The sequence below is a fragment of the Tasmannia lanceolata genome, unplaced genomic scaffold (assembly GCF_043159265.1).
Source record: "Tasmannia lanceolata isolate RefF3 unplaced genomic scaffold, GAP_Taslan_0.1 ptg000012l, whole genome shotgun sequence".
NCBI classification, from domain to species: domain Eukaryota; kingdom Viridiplantae; phylum Streptophyta; class Magnoliopsida; order Canellales; family Winteraceae; genus Tasmannia; species Tasmannia lanceolata.
In genome coordinates this window covers 52,363,557-52,384,785 of record NW_027518689.1, presented here as the reverse complement: position 1 = coordinate 52,384,785, position 21,229 = coordinate 52,363,557, and the positions used below count along the sequence as shown (strand labels likewise).

The following is a 21,229-nucleotide window of genomic DNA, read 5'->3' as shown; positions in this document are numbered from 1 at the left end:
CTCGGGTCGGGCGGGTCGGGTTTTGGAGAACCCAACCCTACCCGAGAAATATCTCGGGTCGGGTTTTTTTTCGGAAAACCCACGATTCCCAAACCCAGCCCTACCCATGATAAATCTCGGGTCGGGTCGGGTTTTTTCACGTTGACGCAATTTTTTAAGGAAAATTCTTGTTTGGCAAGGCAACTCAACTCATAGAAGCAGAAATTACACTTGAATCAAACAATGATGTAATTACACTCACATTACACTTGAATCAAACAATGCTGTAATCAAACAATGTTGTAATTACAATCAAATAATGCTGAATCAAACACTTGAATCAACTCAACTCATAGAAGTAGAAATTACACTCACATACAATAACAGTGGGTTCGTGGGTTTTCACTTTTAACTTTTAACTAACAATAGAAAAAAATGTACATACTATAACTTATGTAACTCGGGTTGGGTCGGGTCGGGCCCCTTCAAACCCGGCTCGACCCGAGATTCATGCGGGCTTTTGAATGCTCAACCCGGCTCGACCCGAAACCCATGAAACCTGAACCCAACCCAGACTATTTTCGGGTCGGGTCGATGCGGGTCGGGTAAAACCCGGCTCGAGTTGCAGCCCTACCCATGATGATTAGAAATTTATAATAAACTACTAAAAGACAACCCACGATTGAAATTTATAATAAAATACTAAAAGACAACCTTGACAAAGACACAAGTGTCAATTCTAATTTATGACTTCTCATTTCTCATCTCTCACTCTCAGCAAGCAAACTGCAAACCTAGGGTTTCTTTCTTCATTTCTACAGCGACGCCATTGGCGAACGATGCCATTCGGCGAGTCACCGACTCTATTACTCTCTCGAGTCTCTCACTGACTCACTCTCTCTCATCGACACACGGCACGGGTTGATGCTGCCATGAGTCTTATTCTCTTTCGAGTCAAATTTTTTGTGAAGGTTTTGCAAGTTCCAACTCCGGTTCCAAGTCTCCAACTCCGGCCAAGACTCAGAGGTGATTTATGATTTGTGATTTTAGCCTTTTAGTTTTAGGGTTTGTATGCCTTTTAGGGTTTTGGATGTGGATTGATATTTAGGGTTTTGGTTTTTATGAGTTGGTGTGCACTCATTCGGTTACAACCGAACTAACCGATTAACTGAACTAAAAATTCGGTTTCGGTTATTAGAATAAGCTAACCGAATTTAATTCTGTTAGTAATTTTTCGGGTAATTCGGTTCTGTTATAACCGAATGAACACCCCTAATTGGATCATCTTAGGGTGTCCATTTGTGGGTGAAAAAATGGGCAGATTTGTGGACAAACAATATCTGTCCATTTTCTCACCCACAAATGGACACCCTAAGGTGATCCAATGGAGCTGAGTTTTGGTACACACCCCATCCATGATGGGGCCTTTCAAATGAATGCTTAGGATCACCCAAAAAATGTGGGCCCACTCTTGTTTCCTACACTCGAGCGCATATAAGCTATCTGAGATCGAGCGTAGGAACTATTTACTCTATGTGTGTGTGCGCGGGCGCTCGCGCGTGTGTGTGGCTCAGTAACGCAAGGAGAAGAAATGAGAAAAGGGGCGAGCTTGGTTTCATTATTTTTCTTCTCGGATTTATCGAGTGTTAGCAATTGAGCTTGATCTCTGCTTGTAACAGGACAAAGATAGGAGGAATGGGAAACCCGCGGCTCCGTGTTCCTCGTAACGTAAGAAAGATCTCCATGGAAAAGTGTAAGTAGAACGATTCCAAAATTTCGCTTCGAATTTTCTTGGAACATCCCTTGGGGTATTTTGGCAAGCATGGAAAAAATTCTAGGAATTTCTTTTTATCTTGTATTTTCCCAACATGGAGGAAGCAGAGAGGGCTAGTGAGAGGGAGATTTCAGAGGGCGGTGAGTGAGGAGAGCATAAGATAGCTGGAAAACTAGGAAAAAAGATTCCCTCGTTATATTAGATTTGTCTTTTTCCCTGTTTTTCATCCCCACTTCATACTCTCCTAACCCACCACCCCCTCAAATCTATTTTTCTCTTGCCCTATGTTTTCTCCCACTGGTCAGCAGGGTTTCCATGAAATTTGTTTCATGGCTATCAAACATGCCCTTAGCTCTCTGCATTGAGTTTAGTTGAATTCCTTTTTACAATTTCATTCCTCACAAGAATCGAGGTGTATTTGTGAAAAATCTCTTACACGAAGGAAATAATGAAGTTGAGGGGACAGAACATGACTGAAACATCAAACCATAAAAACTATCTCAAATTTTTGGAATTATACATTTCTCGCTATAAGTTTTGAAACCCTTATGCTCGTTTTATTGGATTTTCATTGGGGGTGTCTAGTCCACAGTTTATAAGTTTGAGGCAGTATTGAATTTTCATTCCACAAGTGATGGAAACATTGAATTACTAACAGTAAGTGGCCTTTAATTTGTCATCTCTATTTTTTAGGATGGATTTCCTATTTGATTGTTCTGCACTGTTCTTTCTTTGTATGAAATCGTTGTTGTTTCTATATGCAGATATTGGTCGATATAGACGTGAAGCACTGTTCGACTGTGATGATGACGAGCTACCTACTTTCTCAAAGGTGAAAATTAGCGGAGATTTGTTGAAAAAGTATCTTGATGGCTTAGAAAATAAGAGGTATTGCTGCTACTCAAATGTTTCGGGGATATCTTTCAATTCTTTCATGTGCATCTATACAAAGTTACCAGACCTACCAATAACAAAAAAAAAGTTACAAACATGCTTAATGTGTATTTATAGTTGGATTATTTATAGACATTGCAGAGTCAAGGATCATTGACTTTGAGAACTAACAATACTGAGGAAACTCTTGAGAGATAGGATCCACAACTTTATTTGTTGACGTTGGTCAATATCATTGTGCTCTTCATATTTATAATTTTGGAGCAGTAATTTCCTTCAGTTCTTAATGATCTTGACATTTGAAATTTGTTATCCTCGAGATGTCATGTCACTATGGAAATATATTTTAGTGGAAACATGCAATACCGTGCTTAATTTCATGTCGTAGTCATCATATTGTCCTCTTCGTTCTCATTTTATAAATTATCCTAATCAATTTCTTCAGTGGATTCGCCTGTGTCATCTTTATCAGGTGCAGATTGACTTTCCTTAGGCGATCCTATTGTCTTAACTAAGTTTTGCTTTGTTCATTCAATAAATACCACTTCTTTTTCACCAGTCATCATGGTAGTTCCATTAGAATTCATGTCGAATCTATGGAAAGCCTTGATTTGTTTCCTTTCTATTGTTTTTTTGTGCGGATGTGTTGGAATATCTTCTGGTTTCTCTTGCATATCGAAGGCCATAACTTGTGATTAAGGACCGGCCCACATATTTTTGGATGTTTAATCCTAGATACCAAAATATTTTAAATAAAATGCTTGTCAAAATAAGAAATTGATTGATTTCATGATAGCATAATGAGCTTACTGAAACAGCGTAATTATAAAATTGTGTGGATTCATAACATTATATGTGCGTCAGAGGTGGTTTCGGGTATAATCACAATTTCCATTCCCAGCATTACATATATCTTCTCTGGAAAACATAGCATGTGACAAGTTGCTTGTCTTTTTAATTAGTAACATAAACAAATCGCAATTACGATAACACTGAAGACTAAAGTTTACGTGATAGAATGCTTTGGACTGATTTTTAGCACAGTTCGTACATGTTATGCGGTCCTTCACATCCTACATTTCATCATCAAGTTCAAAGAATCTTTTACAATATTGGTACTGGGAATTGAAAGTGTCCTAGGTATACAACAGCACGATTAGATGGATATTATTTGCATATTAATTCAAGTGTGAACCCATAGACAAATATATACAAAGTCATTAGTAGAGACATGAGATGACACTTTTTAATTTTCACATGAACAATTCCCAATCCTTCTAAAAATGATCTTCCCTCATCTTTTGACACTGCCATACCTCCCTGCAGAGTGTATGGTAAGGCCCGATCTTAGGCCCTGACTCACCCTCCATGGACGAACCTTGCGGAGGAACCCTTAGGTTTTCGGGGGAAGTGGATTCTCACCAATGTTTGCGTTACTCAAGTTGACATTCATACTTCCATTTCGTCCACACCTAGGGAGCTTCCATCTAAGCGGAATGCTCCCGCATTTTTACATCCCTCAGCTTCGGCAGATCGCTTAGCCCCATTCATCTTCGGCGCAAGAGTGCTCGATCAGTGAGCTATTATACACTCTTTCAAGGGTGGCTCCTTCTAGGCAAACCTCCTAGCTTTCTCTGAACCCCTACCTCCTTTATCATTGAGTGGTCATTTAGGGGCCTTAGCTGTTGATCCGGATTGTTTCCCTCTCGACGATGAAGCTTATCCCCCATCGTCTCACTAGCTGACCTTAACCCCTGTTATTTTGGGGTCATATCTAGTATTCAGAGAAATCATGATGATACCATATGAAATCCATAACTCACTAGAAGAAAAAAAAAAGAAATTGTGATGACCAGCATAAAACCACAAATTATTTATCCATGCAGAAATATTCTCATAGACCTAAAACTAGTATGACTCCGCTTACATATTTCACACGCCTTTAAAATACCAAATCGAGCAAAGGCTAAAATAAATGATTTAACATGGTAATCCTTATCTATCTCACAAGTGACAAAAATCCAATTCTGATAATCTGTTGGGCTACTTTCTAATAACTTAAGAGTTTTCTACGCTAAATTAACTGAAGCTCAAATCTTCTGAAAATAGAACGGCTAATCTACAAGTTTCAGTGATGACTCAACATGTCATTTGCTTTAGAAGTCTTAATGGGCACTGATCTACCTTTATGCTGATTAGGCTATCTTCATATAATTTAGTCTTGAATTAAAGTTGACTATCATTTCAAATTTTCCAATGAAGGGGATCCACAAGAGAAGAGGCTTTGAATGGATTTATTGAAGCTTTTGGAAGCTGCTTACAGCCTCAATTTGCGAAGAAATAGTAAGTAGCTTGTTATCAACCGTTGCTTCAAGTTTTATGAGGGTAATTGTAGTAAATATCAGCTCTTGCAGAATTATCTATGTACCACTGAGTTATTTATTTTTTATTTTTATGCAAAATTGTGGGTTGAAACATGATCAAGAAAGTTACAAATATACTATCTCACATTTTTTTGAATGGTTACTATCTTACGTATGTTTCACTCTTCTTTGTATATGTACTTAATCTATAAATTTGTATGGATAGATATGAGATGGACCTTAGCAAATCTCTTAGCTTTAACTATGAAATAAGAGAGAGAGAAAATGAAAGAAGAATGGAAGGGAAGAGAATAGGGGAAAATAGAGATTGTGAGATAGGGTTGGAGAGTATAGTTGACTCTCTCCCCCATCATTCTTGAAAAATTACAATACTGACACTCATAAGTGACACTTGCATAACCTCAAGTTGGGAGGAAGATGTTCTTTACTCCTAATTTGGAAGATATTTTTAAAATATGTTCAGCACAAACCTTTGTATACACATTAGTTTATTGTGCATCTGAATGAATATAAAGCCTCTTAATCACCTCCTATTTGAATTCTTATGAAGCGATAGTCTTCCCCATTATGAATTGTCCTCTCATGGAAGATGGTGATTAGATGCAATATGAAAGGTGGCTTTCTTATCATTGTAGAGAGGTATAGATGGATTAGCCCTAAGTGCAGTATCTCTTAAGAACATACAAAGGCACATAAACTAACAAGTAAAATGTGCAATGACTCTATTTAGCAATGATACTTGATCGATTGACTAGTTGACTACTTTTTGCTCTGTCACAAGATTAAAAGCCCACAAGGTGCAATACCGAGAAGTAGACGTACGACCACTAGGTGATCCTGCCCATTTTATGTCCTTGCTTAAACACAAATATGGCCTTAAGTGGACAAAAAGGCATTGACTAATTGACCCTTTCAAGTATCCGAGAATGTGATGAATAAGCAACATGTAGTGGGTATAATGCTTGTCTGTGAATGGAATCACCATCACAATCACATTTGCAATGTCTCGATGGGTACTACTGAGGTATATTGGCTTTTCCCGCTAAATTTTGATGCCTTTCTAGATCCTCATACAACACCCAAACTTATACGTGAATTAGGATTCCTTGGAGTAGAAACTGGATTTTCACAAAGTCTTAACTAATTCGTCCAGATTTTCAAGAATTTTTTTTTTTTTTGAAAGATGACATATTTCATTAATATTGAAGTAGCGTTCGGGATCAGTAGTCCCAACCCACAATACAACATATTAAAATGGACTGGACCGGCATACCGGGACCAAATCAAAATGAAGTAAGCAAAACATAAACATTGGAGTATAAGCATTCCTATTCTAAACAACAGACTGTATCCTTTACACCTTTTGACAAACATTATGTGACTACCACATATACCTGGTCAGACCACATTTTACTACTAACCACCATCCTAGAGTCTCAGAGACAGCACCTTCAACGACTTTGGGGATATTTGGAAGCACAAAACGGATCACAATTACCTTCTTACCCCAACACTTCCGAACTAATGCACACCCAGGAGGGGAACCATAGCTAAAGCATCCAGACAAGAAACCGAAGCAAAAGAACGAATCTCTCAAGCTACGGATGAAGGAGGTAAATTCTGGATAATCAACAAGTCAATCATAGAGCTATTTAGTCAGTGGATACCTAGGAAAGTGCATCCTTCAGGCTCTTCTGTATCAATAATAAAATTTCAGAAGACAAAGCCTCGCCTCAAAACCTTCTAACATCTCCCAACTCTAGGGGTGCAACTCGGGTCGGGTTGGGTCAGGTTGAGGCCAACCCGACCCAACTCGAGGAACCCATTTTTCCAACCCAACCTAATTTGCAATTTCCTCAACCCGACCCAACCTGATTTCCAATTCGGGTTGGGTTGGGTCGGGTTGACCCGCCCATCATGCACATGTCCCCCCCCCCCCCCCCCCCCCCCCCAACCAGAAATCATTAACTTTTAAGCCTTTTGGAGTTAACGGTGGCTCCTCCACCCTTTTGTATATCCAAACGGTATCTGTTAAAGGGGGGGGGGGAATATCACTGCCCAGTGCCCACGAGAGAGAGAGAGAGAGAGAGAGAGAGAGAGAGAGAGAGAGAGAGAGAGAGAGAAAGAGAGAGAGAGAGAGAGAGATATTTTCTATTTACAAGGGGGTTAAGAGGCTTACCTGCAACTCTGCAAGTCCAAGGAGGGGGGAGAGGCGGAGAGCGTCGATGGAGGTTTTCTAACTTTTCAGTTTTTGCCTTTTTGGTTCTTAGGGTTAGGGTTTTACTTTTTTTAACCTCTTATGATCTTATCTTATATATATATATATTTTATTGGTAAAGATAGAAATTAGAAAAGAGTAAAATACGGGAAAGATGGAAGAAAATCCGGAAAATCAGAAATTGAATATTAACCCGTTTTAAAAATTTCTACGTATTGGAATACTTGTTGGGTTTCGGGTCGGGTCGGGTTGCCCGATACCCCAACCCGACCCAACCCGATTTCCAATTCGGGTTGATTTTTCCCAACCCAACCCAACCCAACCCGATTTTTGAAAAAGCTTAACCCGACCCAACCCAAATTCGAGTTGAACACTACCCGAGTTGCACCCCTATGCAACCCTATCTATATCAGCTCCTTTCCATTCTCCCACGATTATACCGTATCTTCCTTTTTTTTGTTCTTTTGCTTTCCAACCTAACTTTTCTTTTTTCCTCTTTCTCACTTCCTTTTCCTTGTTTTTTTTTTGGGCCGGAAGGCCTTTCATATAGGGTTACTACCCTCGGCCCCCTTATCCTCATTCTCCTTCCCAACTTCTCTGCGCTCCTTCAGGTTTCTGATAGCCATAGAACGAAATAAGTTTTTGGTAGCTTCCAAATTGTCATCAAAATTTATTCCGAAGACATCCCCTATTGCCAAAAGTTCATCCATTTCTTCACGAGGAACAACTTCATCTTCTTCTGATTCCAGAAAGTCCATCAACCTAGAGTCCACTTCCTTCGTATCCTCAACCATACGTATCCGATTCCGAATCTCCAATCTAACTTCCCGGTCAAGTGAATCTCTTGACTCCTGGGAGACTCCTTTTGAGGGGCCCTATCAATCACTCCAACTGCTCAATCTCTGCTGCCTTATTTTCCTCCCAACGCTGACGACGGGCTTGGCTTTCTTCTTCTAAAGCCTTCTGGAAGAAATCCATCTTATAAATTTGGACAAAGGCTTCCTTCGGGTCAGACTTACCTAAAATCTGAAGAAGGCTTTCTTTGTTGACCATGGCTTCCCGCTTGAACTGTTTCCATTGTTTCTTCAAGATACTCATGGAAATTTCCTTGGTAGTCGTACATTCTTCGACCGCCATCTGTTCATCATATTTTAAATCTCGAAGGAATTGTAAGTCGCTAACCTTGAACGAGACAGCTTTTCTCTTCCTTGAAGAAGAAGAAGGAGCAGAAGCCATGGTAGGAAGAAGGGAGATGAAAGGTTTATCAAAATCTTTTAGAAGGAGGTGAAACTTTGAGGCTAAGATATGATTTTTTGATTCCTCTTTCTTGCGAGAACCCAAAAGGTTTCTTTTAAAGAGAGATAAACCGATAGCTAATAAGTATTTTTTCTCGAAATTCGTTCCCCGCCCTTTCAGAATTACTTTTTCTTTTTGGGAAAGCACAAGGCCTTTTCGACTGACTATTGATATCCTTCGATGAGCTCTTCGAGACTCCTTTATTCTTTTCTTTTCTGAAAAAAACGATTTTTGATCTTTACTGTCTTTTCAACTGACACTGGTTGATGGCAGTCGACTGATATATCTCTCCTAGAACCTTTCCCAATAGAAATACTGGATTTGGCTTTTAAATGCTTCTGACCAGATATTTTTTTAGGGCTGACCAATATCTCTTTCAATGATGGGACTAAATCTTTCGATGCATCTGTTTGGTTAGCCATTCTCGAGGTGGAAGATAATTCAAATCCGAGGTAGGTAAGACCAATGGCTCTTTCCCACTGGAAAGGGCAAAATTAACCCTAGAAACTACCGGAGGAGGCCCGACCACCAGCGAGACTTCCACCGGTAGAGTTTCAACGGAAACACCTTCATCTAAAGCCAAAGGCCCCCCCCTCCCACCCCACCCACCAAAGAGTCATTAAGGGCCTTTAATGGCTCATCCACCAACTTAACTCCGATTGGATAAATCATGGAATCTACCATAATGTTTATAAAAGATGGCAAGCAACTCCATAAGGAAGTTAATACTTTAACAGAGGCGAATTCCAGACAGTGCTCATGACTACCCGACAATTGTGATTCCAATACCTGACCGAAATGCTATCACTGGGTCTCCACCGTGGATAGGGACCAGGCATGAAAGGGGATATTAGAAAACCTAAGTCTCACCAATCTTGCAGCAGTGTTTAAAATAGGAGACCAAGTTTGGAGGGAAACAAGATAGCCTCCTAAAATGTCTCCCCCCCGAAATGTGGCTTGACCGCATCATTAAAGGGCTCAAACAATACGGTTTGCTAGGCATTGGCAAGGCCTATTGTCTTTTTGCCGAAGACCAAATCTCTTCCAAAAGAGCTCTGTTTCTCAATGTACCTATCAAGCAACTCTTCAAGTTCTTCTTCCTGTCACTAACCACATCACCAGGGATGGTTATTACAGGGTTGCCTTCCCTAGAAGGTTCAGGGATGTCTATGTGAGGCATCTTCGGGATCCATACTTTGCCAAAATCTACCTTTTTGTTATACTTCGGCTCCAAACAATTTCTACAGATGCGCCTTGTGCCAAAGTTACTATAGCTGCACTTTGAACACCTCCAATCACTTGCATTCTGGTTTGGAACAAGCCGATTACCGCGAGCATAGCCATTTCTAAAGTCAAGGCATATGGTCAACACATCCAAATCTTCTTGGCTTCCTAGCGATCGATGGAAAGATCTGGGAGGATGCCATGAGATTCTGTCTCTACTTGCCTTTTGACCTATTGCTATCAAGGATCGCCGGCAGCAGCTATTAAAAACTCCAAAAAGATTAGGCAACATCTGTCCCCAAGAAAGTACTTCAAACGGGCCCTATCCTTGGTCTTAAACTTATTTATTAATTGATTTTTCAACTATTTGATAGCTCTATGATTACCCATGAGAATGTTGTGATTGACATAAATTGTTGGATTAGTAATTTTGCATTTCACCTTCACAAAAATACGTGGCTAAATGTCTATCTCCAACAAATTCTTGCATAACTTGTTAAATCAGTCCCTTGGTAAATGTCTATCTCAAGCAAAACACCTTCTCTTTATCCTCCTAATAGTAATATTTTCTAATCGATAGGTCACCTTGTCAACATTGTGCAAGGTCTTGATGTAATTAGTAAGCAAGAAACTTATTTTCGCTCTGCCCACTAACAACCTCCCAATCTTTGTTGGTGGTCTTGGAAAACAAAAATGCACTTCTATTGGGTTCCATAGAATTCAGCAACCATTCCATTGTAGTCTGATTATTGGATTCACTTTCCAATATTTTGTAACACTAAATACTAGTTCTCAAATTCTACTATCTAAGATAACTCCTCGGTCTTTCCCTATCAAAGATCCATATTGCATGAGATCAAGCAAAAAAATTCTCATGTAACTTAAGTGGGGTAATAGACACTTGAGATCTATCTTTCACCATCGAACTCTGTAAGAAACATTGATCTCAAAAGACTATCTTCTTCCATAACTAATAGCAGGTACCATCATTTTCATAGGGAAGCATGTAACTGTATGAGTAAACAAGAAAGAGCTCAGTCTTTAGTTCTAAATTATACCCCATTCAAAAATCCGTTTCCCCAATTTCTTACTCAAATTACCTCCATAACGTCCAAAATGAGCTGGCTTCTTGGTTCGTCACAAGGAACAACTCCCAATTAATATTTCACTTTGCCTCGTAGTAGAGTGTCCAGTTCGGGCTGTTTTCCACTAACCATCCTGGTGCAGGTTCCTTTCTTTCCTTATTCTTAAAATGATGGTACCTGCTATCTTTCACCATCGAACTCTTTAAGAAACATTGATCTCAAAAGACTATCTTCTTCCATAACTAATAGCAGGTACCATCATTTTCATAGTGAAGCATGTAACTGTATGAGTAAACAAGAAAGAGCTCAGTCTGTAGTTCTAAAATATACCCCATTCAAAAATCCGTTTCCCCAATTTCTTACTCAAATTACCTCCATAACGTCCAAAATGAGCTGGCTTCTTGGTTCGTCACAAGGAACTACTCCCAATTAATATTTCACTTTGCCTTGTAGCAGAGTGTCCAGTTCGGGCTGTTTTCCACTAACCATCCTGGTGCAGGTTCCTTTCTTTCCTTATTCTTAATAATTCTTGCGCCCCCCCCCCCCCCCCCCAAAAAAAAAATAAAAAATAAAAAATTTTTATCCTACGCGTTAGACACATGTTTCAGATGATGAGAATAGGTTATTCTAGATCTTATCGAGATGAACGATCTTTCCGGCGAACTTCATCCGCCCTACTGGGGTGGATTCCGGAAAGCTTCCGAGCGGACCGCTTGGGATAAGGTAAAAAGTAAACGAGCCCAAAGAATTGAAAGAGCTAGGGTTAGAAGAGAATCGGGAGTTGGAGGGGGGGGGGGGGGGGGGGGGTTGGGTGCTGGAGATGTATCAGATGTAAGTTCCGAAATTTCCAGCAAAGGATCGATTGTGGAAATTGTGACAAGATTTGGTCTGGTCTGGATTTCAACTTCCCGAGGCGTGTGTTGGACCCATTTCTGTCTGCAGATGAAATGGCTATGGTGGGTGATTCTCCCGCATCAGATTCCCCGGCAAGAACATTTCCGTCTCATCACATTTCAGTTGGAATATCTTTTAATTTGGAGGCAGTGGGGCAGAAATCTATTAGTAATGCTGATCTTTGTCTTCGGGGGAAGATTCAGTCTGGACGGTCTGGTGACGTAACTGTGCCGGAATCTTGGCTACGCTGCAAATGCAGAGTAAACTATCCTTTTTCTATATATAAGATCGATGCTGCGGAGGTAATGGTTTTCCTATCAGTGGGTGTTAATCTCTTGAATATCCAAAAGGCTTGGTTATCGGCTGTTAATTGCCCTCTTGTGGAGTTGTTGCCCTGGAATTTCAAGTTCCCCAGAGATTGTTTGGTTGACTGGTAGCGATTCACGGGTGTTCCACCCGAAGCGTGGTGCTTTGAGTGTCTGGGGGAGAAAATCGGGAAAGTCCTTGCCCTTGGTCCGTCTTGTTAGGCGGGTGCTGGACATACCTCGGCTTTAGTACATATATCTTCTTACAGCGATGCGGGCAAATCTATGGCAATCCCATCATCTATTGATGGTTCTGCATTGTGGGTGCAGGCGGGAAGGTAACTCTTGGTGTTTCTGGGGATTTGGATGATCCGTGTGGAGATCATTTGGGTGATGTTTTCGATCCTTCCTCCGGTGATATCCCCTCTGGAGAAGACGAGGTTGAGGATGATGTGGCGCACGTTAGCGCGAGGGACTATTACGAACTGAGAAGTGCGTAGGCTTACTTTGAGCAACTTGGTGGTGGTTTTGATTTTCGAAATTCAGCTTCGCCACGTGGTGTTAGATGGAGAAGCTTATGCGGACCACGGAATACGTGTAATAATCCTAGCCATCGATCGCCTGTAATTATCAATGGATTCTCTGATATTATCGCCGCACTGTCCCCGAGGTCTCACTTTAGTGAATCTGTGTGCCTAGTTTGTGAGCCTCCTGATGCGGGTTTACCTGGACCTCTTTTTTCTATTGGGTTCGACTTTTTTGATGATGTTAACCCACTTCTATCTTGCGATTCTTTGGATGTGAGGTCCTCGGATGGCGCAGCATCTAAAGGTCCGTCTACAAACCTCCACTTAAACCCAGTGCAATCATAGATGGCCATTCCCCATATTCTCTACCCTATAACCCTTTTATCTCTTCCTCTAACCATGAATCTGGTGCTTTGGTGGATGATTTGCCCGACTTCGTGCTACTTTCTTCAAACCCTTATCTGGGGATTCTTTCTATGCACCAACGTGCCAGGTTCATCGGAGGTGTCGATTACTCTACTCAACAATTCTTGTATCAATGATCCCCTGGATGGTATAGGTTCCTCTCCGAATCTTCAATCCTTGGAATCTTCACCGGGCAGTGATGCATCTGAGGCTTATGGCGTTGAGTTTGTCCCTTCGGATCCAGTGGTTTTTGCTTCCTATCAGGGACGGCTGGACTTCGGTAATAGTGGTGTATCACATTGGAACCCGTCTGTGGCTAACAAAAACGTCCCGACGGATTATTGTCTGTCTTTTTGGATCCTGTTCCTCAGACTATTATGCATCATCTCGTCCCTCAACATGTGCCTAACGCGCATGGTACGCATAGCTATGATTGTAGTTCACAAAATGGAACTTGTTCTCCCCTTTGTAATTTACAGGGTTCTTGGACAAGGCTCTAGTGTTTCTTCTTCACAGGGTGTGTTCGCTGTTCCAAACCCTTGTATCAATGAGCCTATATTGGATGATCTGATTGCGAGAGGGTGAATCAGAGAACCTTGCTATGATTTTCCGGGAAGATATGGACATTGAACCTTTGTTGAGGGATCAAAAAATGAGAAAAGAAGCTCTCGACCAAAATCGGAGATCTCAAGGAAAAATTTCAGAGAGGTCGCTCGCTTGAAGTGCAGTATCAACTATGATTGGCCCGTGCAAAAACAAGAGAGTGACAAAGGCTGTGGGTCCTTGGTGGGACCAAATGGGAAGTGTAGACATAAGCGTAGGTCTCCATGAAGATTTTGTTCTGAAATGTCAGTGGGATGGGCTCACTAGAGAAGAAGGCTCACATTAAGGAGGTTGTGAGGAAGTTTAATCCAGATATTGTTTCCATTCAGGAGACAAAGATGCAAGCTGCTTATAGGGTTGTATTAAAAGTTTGGGGCTTCAAGCCCACGGGGATTTTGTTACTTTGGAGGCTAAAGGAGCATCAGGTGGTATTTTAATTGCATGGAATGGTAATAAATATGATACGATTGATCAGTGGTCGGGCAATTTCTCATTATCGATTGTCTTGGAAAACAAAAGTGATAAGTCTGTTTGGACATTTACTGGTGTGTATGGTCCCGTGCTACATGAAGAGAAGGAGAAACCAAGGTTGCCAGGGCGGGAATCGAAAGCGGGAATCGAAAGCTCCGGGGATGGTTGGAAGCGGGAATCGTGGGTTTGCCAGAGAGTCGACGGAGATTCGTCGGGGATTCGTCGGGGATTCTCTTGGGATTCGCCGGAGATTCGCTGGGGAATCGCCGGGAGTCGCTGGGGAGTTGAGATTCGCAGGGAATCGCCTGGGAATCGGGGTTCCCATAAATTAGGAACCGGGGTTCCCAAAATTGGGAATCGGGGTTTCGACGAATCCGAACCCCGATTCCCAATTTTCGGGGATTCGAATCGAATCCCGAATCGGATTCGCGTTCCGGGGAATCGCGATTCCCCGCCTAGAGGAACGAATCCTGCTTCCTTGGGAGAAACTATGGGAGGAGTTAGGAGGTATTGGAAGGAAATGGAATCATCCGTGGTGCTTGGGTGGGGACTTCAATGAAATTAGATGTATTGGAGAGAGAGAGAGAGAGAGAGAGAGAGAGAGAGAGAGAGAGAGAGTACCAGAACTACCCAGAATATGTTAGCTCTCGCAGACTTTACTGCTGATTGGGATCTACTGGATCTACCACTGATTGGGGCTCAATTTACGTGGGAAAAAGGTAATAGCCGGAGTCGGTTAGACCGTTTCCTTATAAGTCATTGTTGGCTAGAAAAACATTCCGATGTCCGGTTGTTAGCTATTGATCATACTGTGTCTGATCATTGTCCATTAATCCCTGATCCACGATTGGAATCATGGGGTGCGTCTCCCTTTCGATTTGAGATAGCTTGGCTTGAGATCCCTAAAATGGAGGAAACTTTTGGTGGATCGTGGTCGGAAGTCAATGTATCTGGCACGTCGGATGTTGTGATTGGTCTGAAACTGCGACATGTTAAGAAAAAAGATTAAGGAATGGAGAGAAGTAAGGAAAAAACAATCCGAGGAAAGGAAAGAATGGCTATTCAAAAGAATGATGGAAATCAATCAGAAAGAGGAAGCTAATTTGACTGAGGAAGGTGAAGTGGAGGAATGGGGTAGATTGCAAGAAGAATTCATGAAGAGATTACTTGGAGACAAAAATCAAGGGCAAGATGGTTAAAGGAAGGCCGTAAAAATATAGCTTACTTTCATGCCATTGTGAGTGCTCGAAGAAGAGGAAATTGGATAGAGAGCCTTCAAATCAACGGGGAGAGATCAGATAACAAGGAAGGAATTACGAAGGAAGTAGTTGATTTCTACAAGGGTTTGTATTCCTCCGATTCTTTCTCCAGACTGGCTCTAGAGGGGGTGGAGTTTAGTAGGATTGATGGCGAGGATATCAGGAGGTTGGAGAGACCGTTCTCTTAAGAGGAAATTGAAAGGGGAGTTTCTCTTTGGGGAGGGATAAAGCCCCAGGTCCGGATGGATTTTTGTGAGTTTTCTCTTTCAGGCTTGTTGGGAGTATGTAAGGGATGAATTGGTGAGATTCTTTAAGGAATTCGAGGAAGGTTTAGTACTTGAAAGGGGCACGAGAGCGACTTTCATAACTCTAATTCCAAAGATCAAGGGCGCATACTCAATGGGTGATTTTCACCCCGTAAGCTTAGTTTGTTGTTTATACAAAGTTTTGGCTAAAGTATTAGCCGAGCGACTCAAGACGATCCTACCTAAGGTCATATCTAATACTCAATCCTCCTTTGTCAGTAAGCGCCAAATTCTAGATTTCTTCTCGATGGCTAATGAGGTAATTGACTATCACTCAAAATTGGGGGAAATGGGCATTTTATGCAAGCTTGTTATGGAAAAAGCGTATGATCTCGTCGAATGGGAAAATCTCGACTACATAACGTCTAGGATGGGCTTTGGTCCAAAATGGAGAGCTTGGATTAGTAGGTTTGTGTGGGCTCGGCTTGGTTTTTCGTTCTTATCAATGGTTCCCCTAAAGGTTTCTTCAAATCTTCAAGGGGTTTGAGACTATGTGATCCTTTCCTTTTCTTCATTGTGGCAAAAACTCTTAGCAGATTGACGGAGAAAGGAAAAGAAAGAGGATTCATTGAAGGTTTCAAAATGGGTGCCGAAGCAATTGAGATATCTCATTTATAGTTTGCGGATGAGATGTTATTTAGCTCTCCAGATGTTGAGAAAGTTATGAATCTAAAAGTTGTTATAAGATGTTATGAGTTGGTTACTGGGCAGAGATCAAATTTTCATAAATCAAAGGTCTATGGCATTCATGTGGAAAAGACCTTATTCATGGTTTAGCGGACATCATGGGATGTAAGGTAGATATTTTTCCATCCTTCTATTTAGGCCTACCTTGGGTGTGGGGAAACCAAAGAAGTCTTGTTGGGACCTGATTGTGGAAAGAGTGGAGAAGAGACTTTATACGTGGAAAAGAAACTTTGTATCCAGAGGTGGTAGACTTACCTTTGTTAAAGTATAAAAGATAAATAACGCCTTTCTCCAACATCTTAAGCTTTTGGAGAAGTTGGTAAGTTAACATGGTATCAGAGCCAAAGGTTTCGATTTCAAACCTCCCAGATAGCAAAAATCCACATGCGATGGTCGGCCCAAGGTGGGACCACATGTGCCACGTGTTTGCCAAGTGGGCCACACGTGCGGTGTGGGGGTGTGTTAAAGTATAAAAGCTAAATAACGCCTTTCTCCAACAGCTTAAGCTTTTGGAGAAGTTGGTAAGTTAACAACCTTGATAAAGGCAGTTTTGGTAAACATTCCGATATAGCAGTTATCTATCTTCAAATGCCCCGTCAGCGTGTTACTAAGAATTTAACAAATTCAAAGAAGATTCCTATGGGGTGGGGGTTCGGATAATAAGAAAGGTATTCCGTTGGTTGCTTGTGAAGAAGCTTGTAAATCCCATAAGGCTGGGGGTTTAGGAATCAGAAGAATCAAAGAAGTTAACCAGCCACTTTTAGGGAAGTGGCTATGGAGGTATGGAGAGGAGCAATCTCAACTTTGGGTCAAAGTTATTGATGGCAAGTATGGGTCTCAAGTGGGGCACTGAGTATCAGAAGATTGATTCAGGCATCCTGGGCAGTCGGTATGGAGATATTATGAGCTAAGCAAATATTCATTCAAGGCACTAGATTTAGAGTTCAAGTTGGTGCTAGGATAAAATTTTGGTTTGACAAGTGGTGCTCTTCGATGGCCCTTAAGGAGACATGTTTCCCGAATTATTCATGGTCGCTAGTTCTGTAGAAGCTTTGGTTAAAGACTCCTTTGAAAGAAGAGCTAATAGGGTGGTGTGGTTGCCTGCTTTTTGAAGAAACTTCTTTGATAGGGAGTTAATTGCTATAGAGCGTCTCTTTGAAGTGCTGGAAAGCTGTTATGTAAAGAAGACTCGCTCTGACACTAGGGTATGGATTTGGGACAGTTCGGAACATTCTCGGTCAAATCTTTTTATCAACATCTACTGCCTTGCCCTAGTATCTCTAGTATTGCAAAGGTTTGGACCATCCAGGCTCCTCCTAGGGTTGGTGTCTTTGCTTGGGCAGCCTTGTTGCAGCGGATTCAGACTGTGGATTTCCTTAAGGAGAGGAACGTGTTGATTGTCTATCACTGCGCTCTCTGTATCCGAGCAGGTGAGATAGTTGACCATATTTTTATGCATTGTACTGCGACCAGAGAGATATGGAGCGGTATATTGTAGCGATTTGGAGTTGACTTGGTTTTCCTGAGCTCCCTTTGCTCTCTTTGGGAGTGTTGGCATTTGTGTCCTTGAGGAAGAAGGGTAAGATTCTTTGGATTATCTCTCTTTTGGCAGTTATTTGGGTCATATGGATGGAGCGGAATGCAAGGATTTTTAAAGGTTGATCCAAGAGTACCATCTTTTAAGCAAAATCTATCTTTTCGCTTAGATTCGTCTTGGCATTCGAATTGTGGTATGGATGGAGGGAAATTTGCTTTAGCTTGGAAGCAAGACCGGCGGTTTTGCAAGCTTGGGAGCCACCTCCACTTAGCCGCTTGAAATTTAATTTTGATGGATCTATTGGAAACCCGGGTCCGACTGGCATTGGGGGTTTTCTAAGAGATGAGGAAGGATCAGTGAAGTGGCTTTTGCTGGACCAATTGGTGTAGCTGACTCTAATGACGCGGAGGTTCGTGCTGTGCATCAGGTTATTAAGTTTTGGGGGGATGAAGATTTGGATAGTGTCATAGTTGAAGGTGACTCCTTAAATGTTATTCGGTGGTTGTGTGGATTTCATGTCTTCCCTTGGACATTTGCGGAGTATTTTGTCGAGATAAAGGACATTTTGGGCACATCTTCCATCTCTTTTAAACATATTAGGAGATCGGCTAACGGGCTAGAGGATAGGCTTGCTAGGGAGGGGGTGAACTTGGAGAATATTGAGCTGTTTGATTTCCTCCCTCCTTGAGTTTTTCTGGTTTTCCTCCATTGTATTCTTCTTTTACTGCCCCATTCCTTTATGTTCCTGTAATTGACCATCTCGGTCTTTTTTAATGAAATTCTTGCCATTCAAAAGAAAAAAATGATGTAAATAGGTTTGTAGAAAAACTAAGGTTGCCAAAGCGAGAATTGAAAGCTGGAATCGAAACGGGAATCGAAGGCTCCCAGAATGGTCGGAAGCGAGAATCGTGAAGTCGCCGAAGAGTCACCGGGAGTCGCCGGAGATTTGCCTGGGAGACGTTAGGGGGTTGGGAATCACCAAGGAATCTTCAGGGAATTGCCGGAAAATCGCGTTTCATATAACATTAAACCGTGCTTCCCAAAAGTGGGAATCGGGTTTTCGGCGAATCCGAAATGGGATTCTCAATTTTTGGGGATTCGAGAAGAATCCCGTTTCGGATTCGAGAACCGGGGAATCGCAGTTCCCCACTCCCAAGGAAGAATCAGAAAAACCATAGCAGATGTACCTTAAAGAATATTATAATTATTTCAAACCATCTTGATCGTCTACCTCGTCTCAAGATTCTTAATAGGATATGTACCATTATAAGCAATAATCACATGGTTAAAAGAATGACCTGCTTCTTGTTAGTAGAAACAACAAGAAGATTAAAGAGGTCAATAATGGAAATTGAAATCCTCATTCTTTTAGTGGTTTGTTGTCTGATACCATGAAACTATAGAAAAAGAAGGAAGGAAAATGAAATAGAAGAGAAGAAAGGGAATTAGTGTGATGAGGTTGGAGATAGCTCTCATCTCTCTCCCTCATTATGAATTCTTTCGATAAAAAATGAATTCATGAAATTGTATAGAGCCACAATTGACACTTATAAACCCAGTTTCCCCCTACACACATAGGGTCTCTTTGGATATCACTAAAAAATATTTGTAAATAATGGTTGTAATAGTTTTAGAAATGATATAGCTAATTACTTCCAAGGAGGCATTAATGTTCCATTCACAAATAAAATTTACCTAAAATAATTTTATTTGCAAATAAGGTCTATTTTGATGACACCCAAAGATGCCCATAAACACATCATATGTATAAAGATACTTAGTTGTAACTGTTTCATGATATTTGATCGTAGATATTGATGTTTTTACATCTTTTAAATGTTTTGTGTACTTATATTTCAAGTTATTATATATTTTTATGGTCAAAATCCTGCAAATGACATGTAATTTCTACGTCCAAGTTATATATCATCTCACAAGTTTGGTTTCTTTGATGGTATCTGGCAGCTGTATTACCTTACAACATAATTTCGTCAACTTGATCAAACGAGGATCTACTGCAGAGGCTTCTTTAGCTTCTCATGCCCTAGGTAACTCTTTAACTTTGCTATTTTGAGCACTTGCTCCTCCTTCATGTCCAAGTCAGGATAATTTATGATTGTGGCACTTTTAATTATAGGATTGCTGGCTATAATGGTTGGCGCCGGAGATAATGCACATGAAATATTGAACGAGTCAATTCCACACCTTTCTCATGCCCTTGAATCTGAGTCCGAATCACCGAATGGATCACCTATTTGTGTGGTATTGCCAATCTAGCAGATCTTGAATTTTCTGATTTCTAGGGAGTCATTTTATGTTCAATCTGCTATTATGTTGATATTTTTGAGTAACATTGATTTTCATTGTAGATTCTAGACTGTTTAGCGATCATAACATTTGTTGGTGGAAATAATTGGAATGAGACAGAAAGATCGATGCAAATTATGTGGCAATTTATTCAATCAATATTAGGTTCAAATGTATGTAAGCATGTTCAAATGTATGTGCCATTTAAAAAAAAAAAATAAAAAATAAAAAAAAATATATATATATATATATATAGAGAGAGAGAGAGAGAGAGAGAGAGAGAGAGAGAGAAGTGTTTCTGCGCACAAGTGGCTTAAAAAGCCACCGGTTGGTCGCTTTTTGTGGACCCGCCATACGAATCAGCCGATGGCTTTTGAAGCCACTTGTGCGCAGGGAGCTCCTTGCGCACGTGCGCAGAAACACTTTTCTCGCTCTCTCTCTCTCCATATATATATATATATATATATATATATATATATATATATATATATATATATATGAGGAAATGGTTTGTGAGCAGCTGCTCAGATAAGCTTATCTGAGCAGAGCTCACAAACCATAGGGGGGCCCACATTTTGGGCGTGATCCTAAGCATTCATTTGGAAGGCCCCATCATGGATGGGGTGTGTACCAAAAATCAGCTCCATTAGATCATCTTATGGTGTCCCATTTGTGGAGGGGAAAATGGACAGATACTGTTTGTCCACAAATCTTCCCATTTTTTCCCTCCACAAATGGAAGGGTTAAGGTGATCCAATGGAGCTGATTTTTGGTACATACCCCATCCATGATGGGGCCTTCCAAATGAATGCTTAGGATCACCCCCAAAATGTGGGCCCCCTATGGTTTGTGAGCTCTGCTTAGATAAGCTAATCTGAGCAGCTGCTCACAAACCATTTTCTCTCTCTCTCTCTCTCTTTATATATATATATATATATATATATATATATATATATATATATAGAGAGAGAGAGAGAGAGAGAGAGAGAGAGAGCTATTTATGAGCTCGAGCTCAGATAGCTTATCTCAGCTCGAGCGTCAAAAACTCATGTGGGCCCACATTTTTGGGGTGAAC

At 41.0% G+C, this 21,229-nt stretch overlaps 1 protein-coding gene across 1 annotated transcript in view; it reads left to right on the top strand.

The window, feature by feature from the left end:
• The first annotated feature begins 1,527 nt into the window (after nucleotides 1-1,527).
• The window catches only part of LOC143888934 (uncharacterized), a 38,874-nt gene continuing 19,172 nt past the window's right edge, over nucleotides 1,528-21,229 (top strand). The window contains exons 1-6 of the mRNA XM_077393314.1: nucleotides 1,528-1,732; nucleotides 2,518-2,641; nucleotides 4,910-4,990; nucleotides 19,813-19,895; nucleotides 19,985-20,109; nucleotides 20,217-20,327. Coding sequence (XP_077249429.1) covers nucleotides 1,675-1,732; nucleotides 2,518-2,641; nucleotides 4,910-4,990; nucleotides 19,813-19,895; nucleotides 19,985-20,109; nucleotides 20,217-20,327 — 582 coding nt within the window. The 5' untranslated portion in view covers nucleotides 1,528-1,674. The remainder of the gene's footprint in view (nucleotides 1,733-2,517; nucleotides 2,642-4,909; nucleotides 4,991-19,812; nucleotides 19,896-19,984; nucleotides 20,110-20,216; nucleotides 20,328-21,229) is intronic.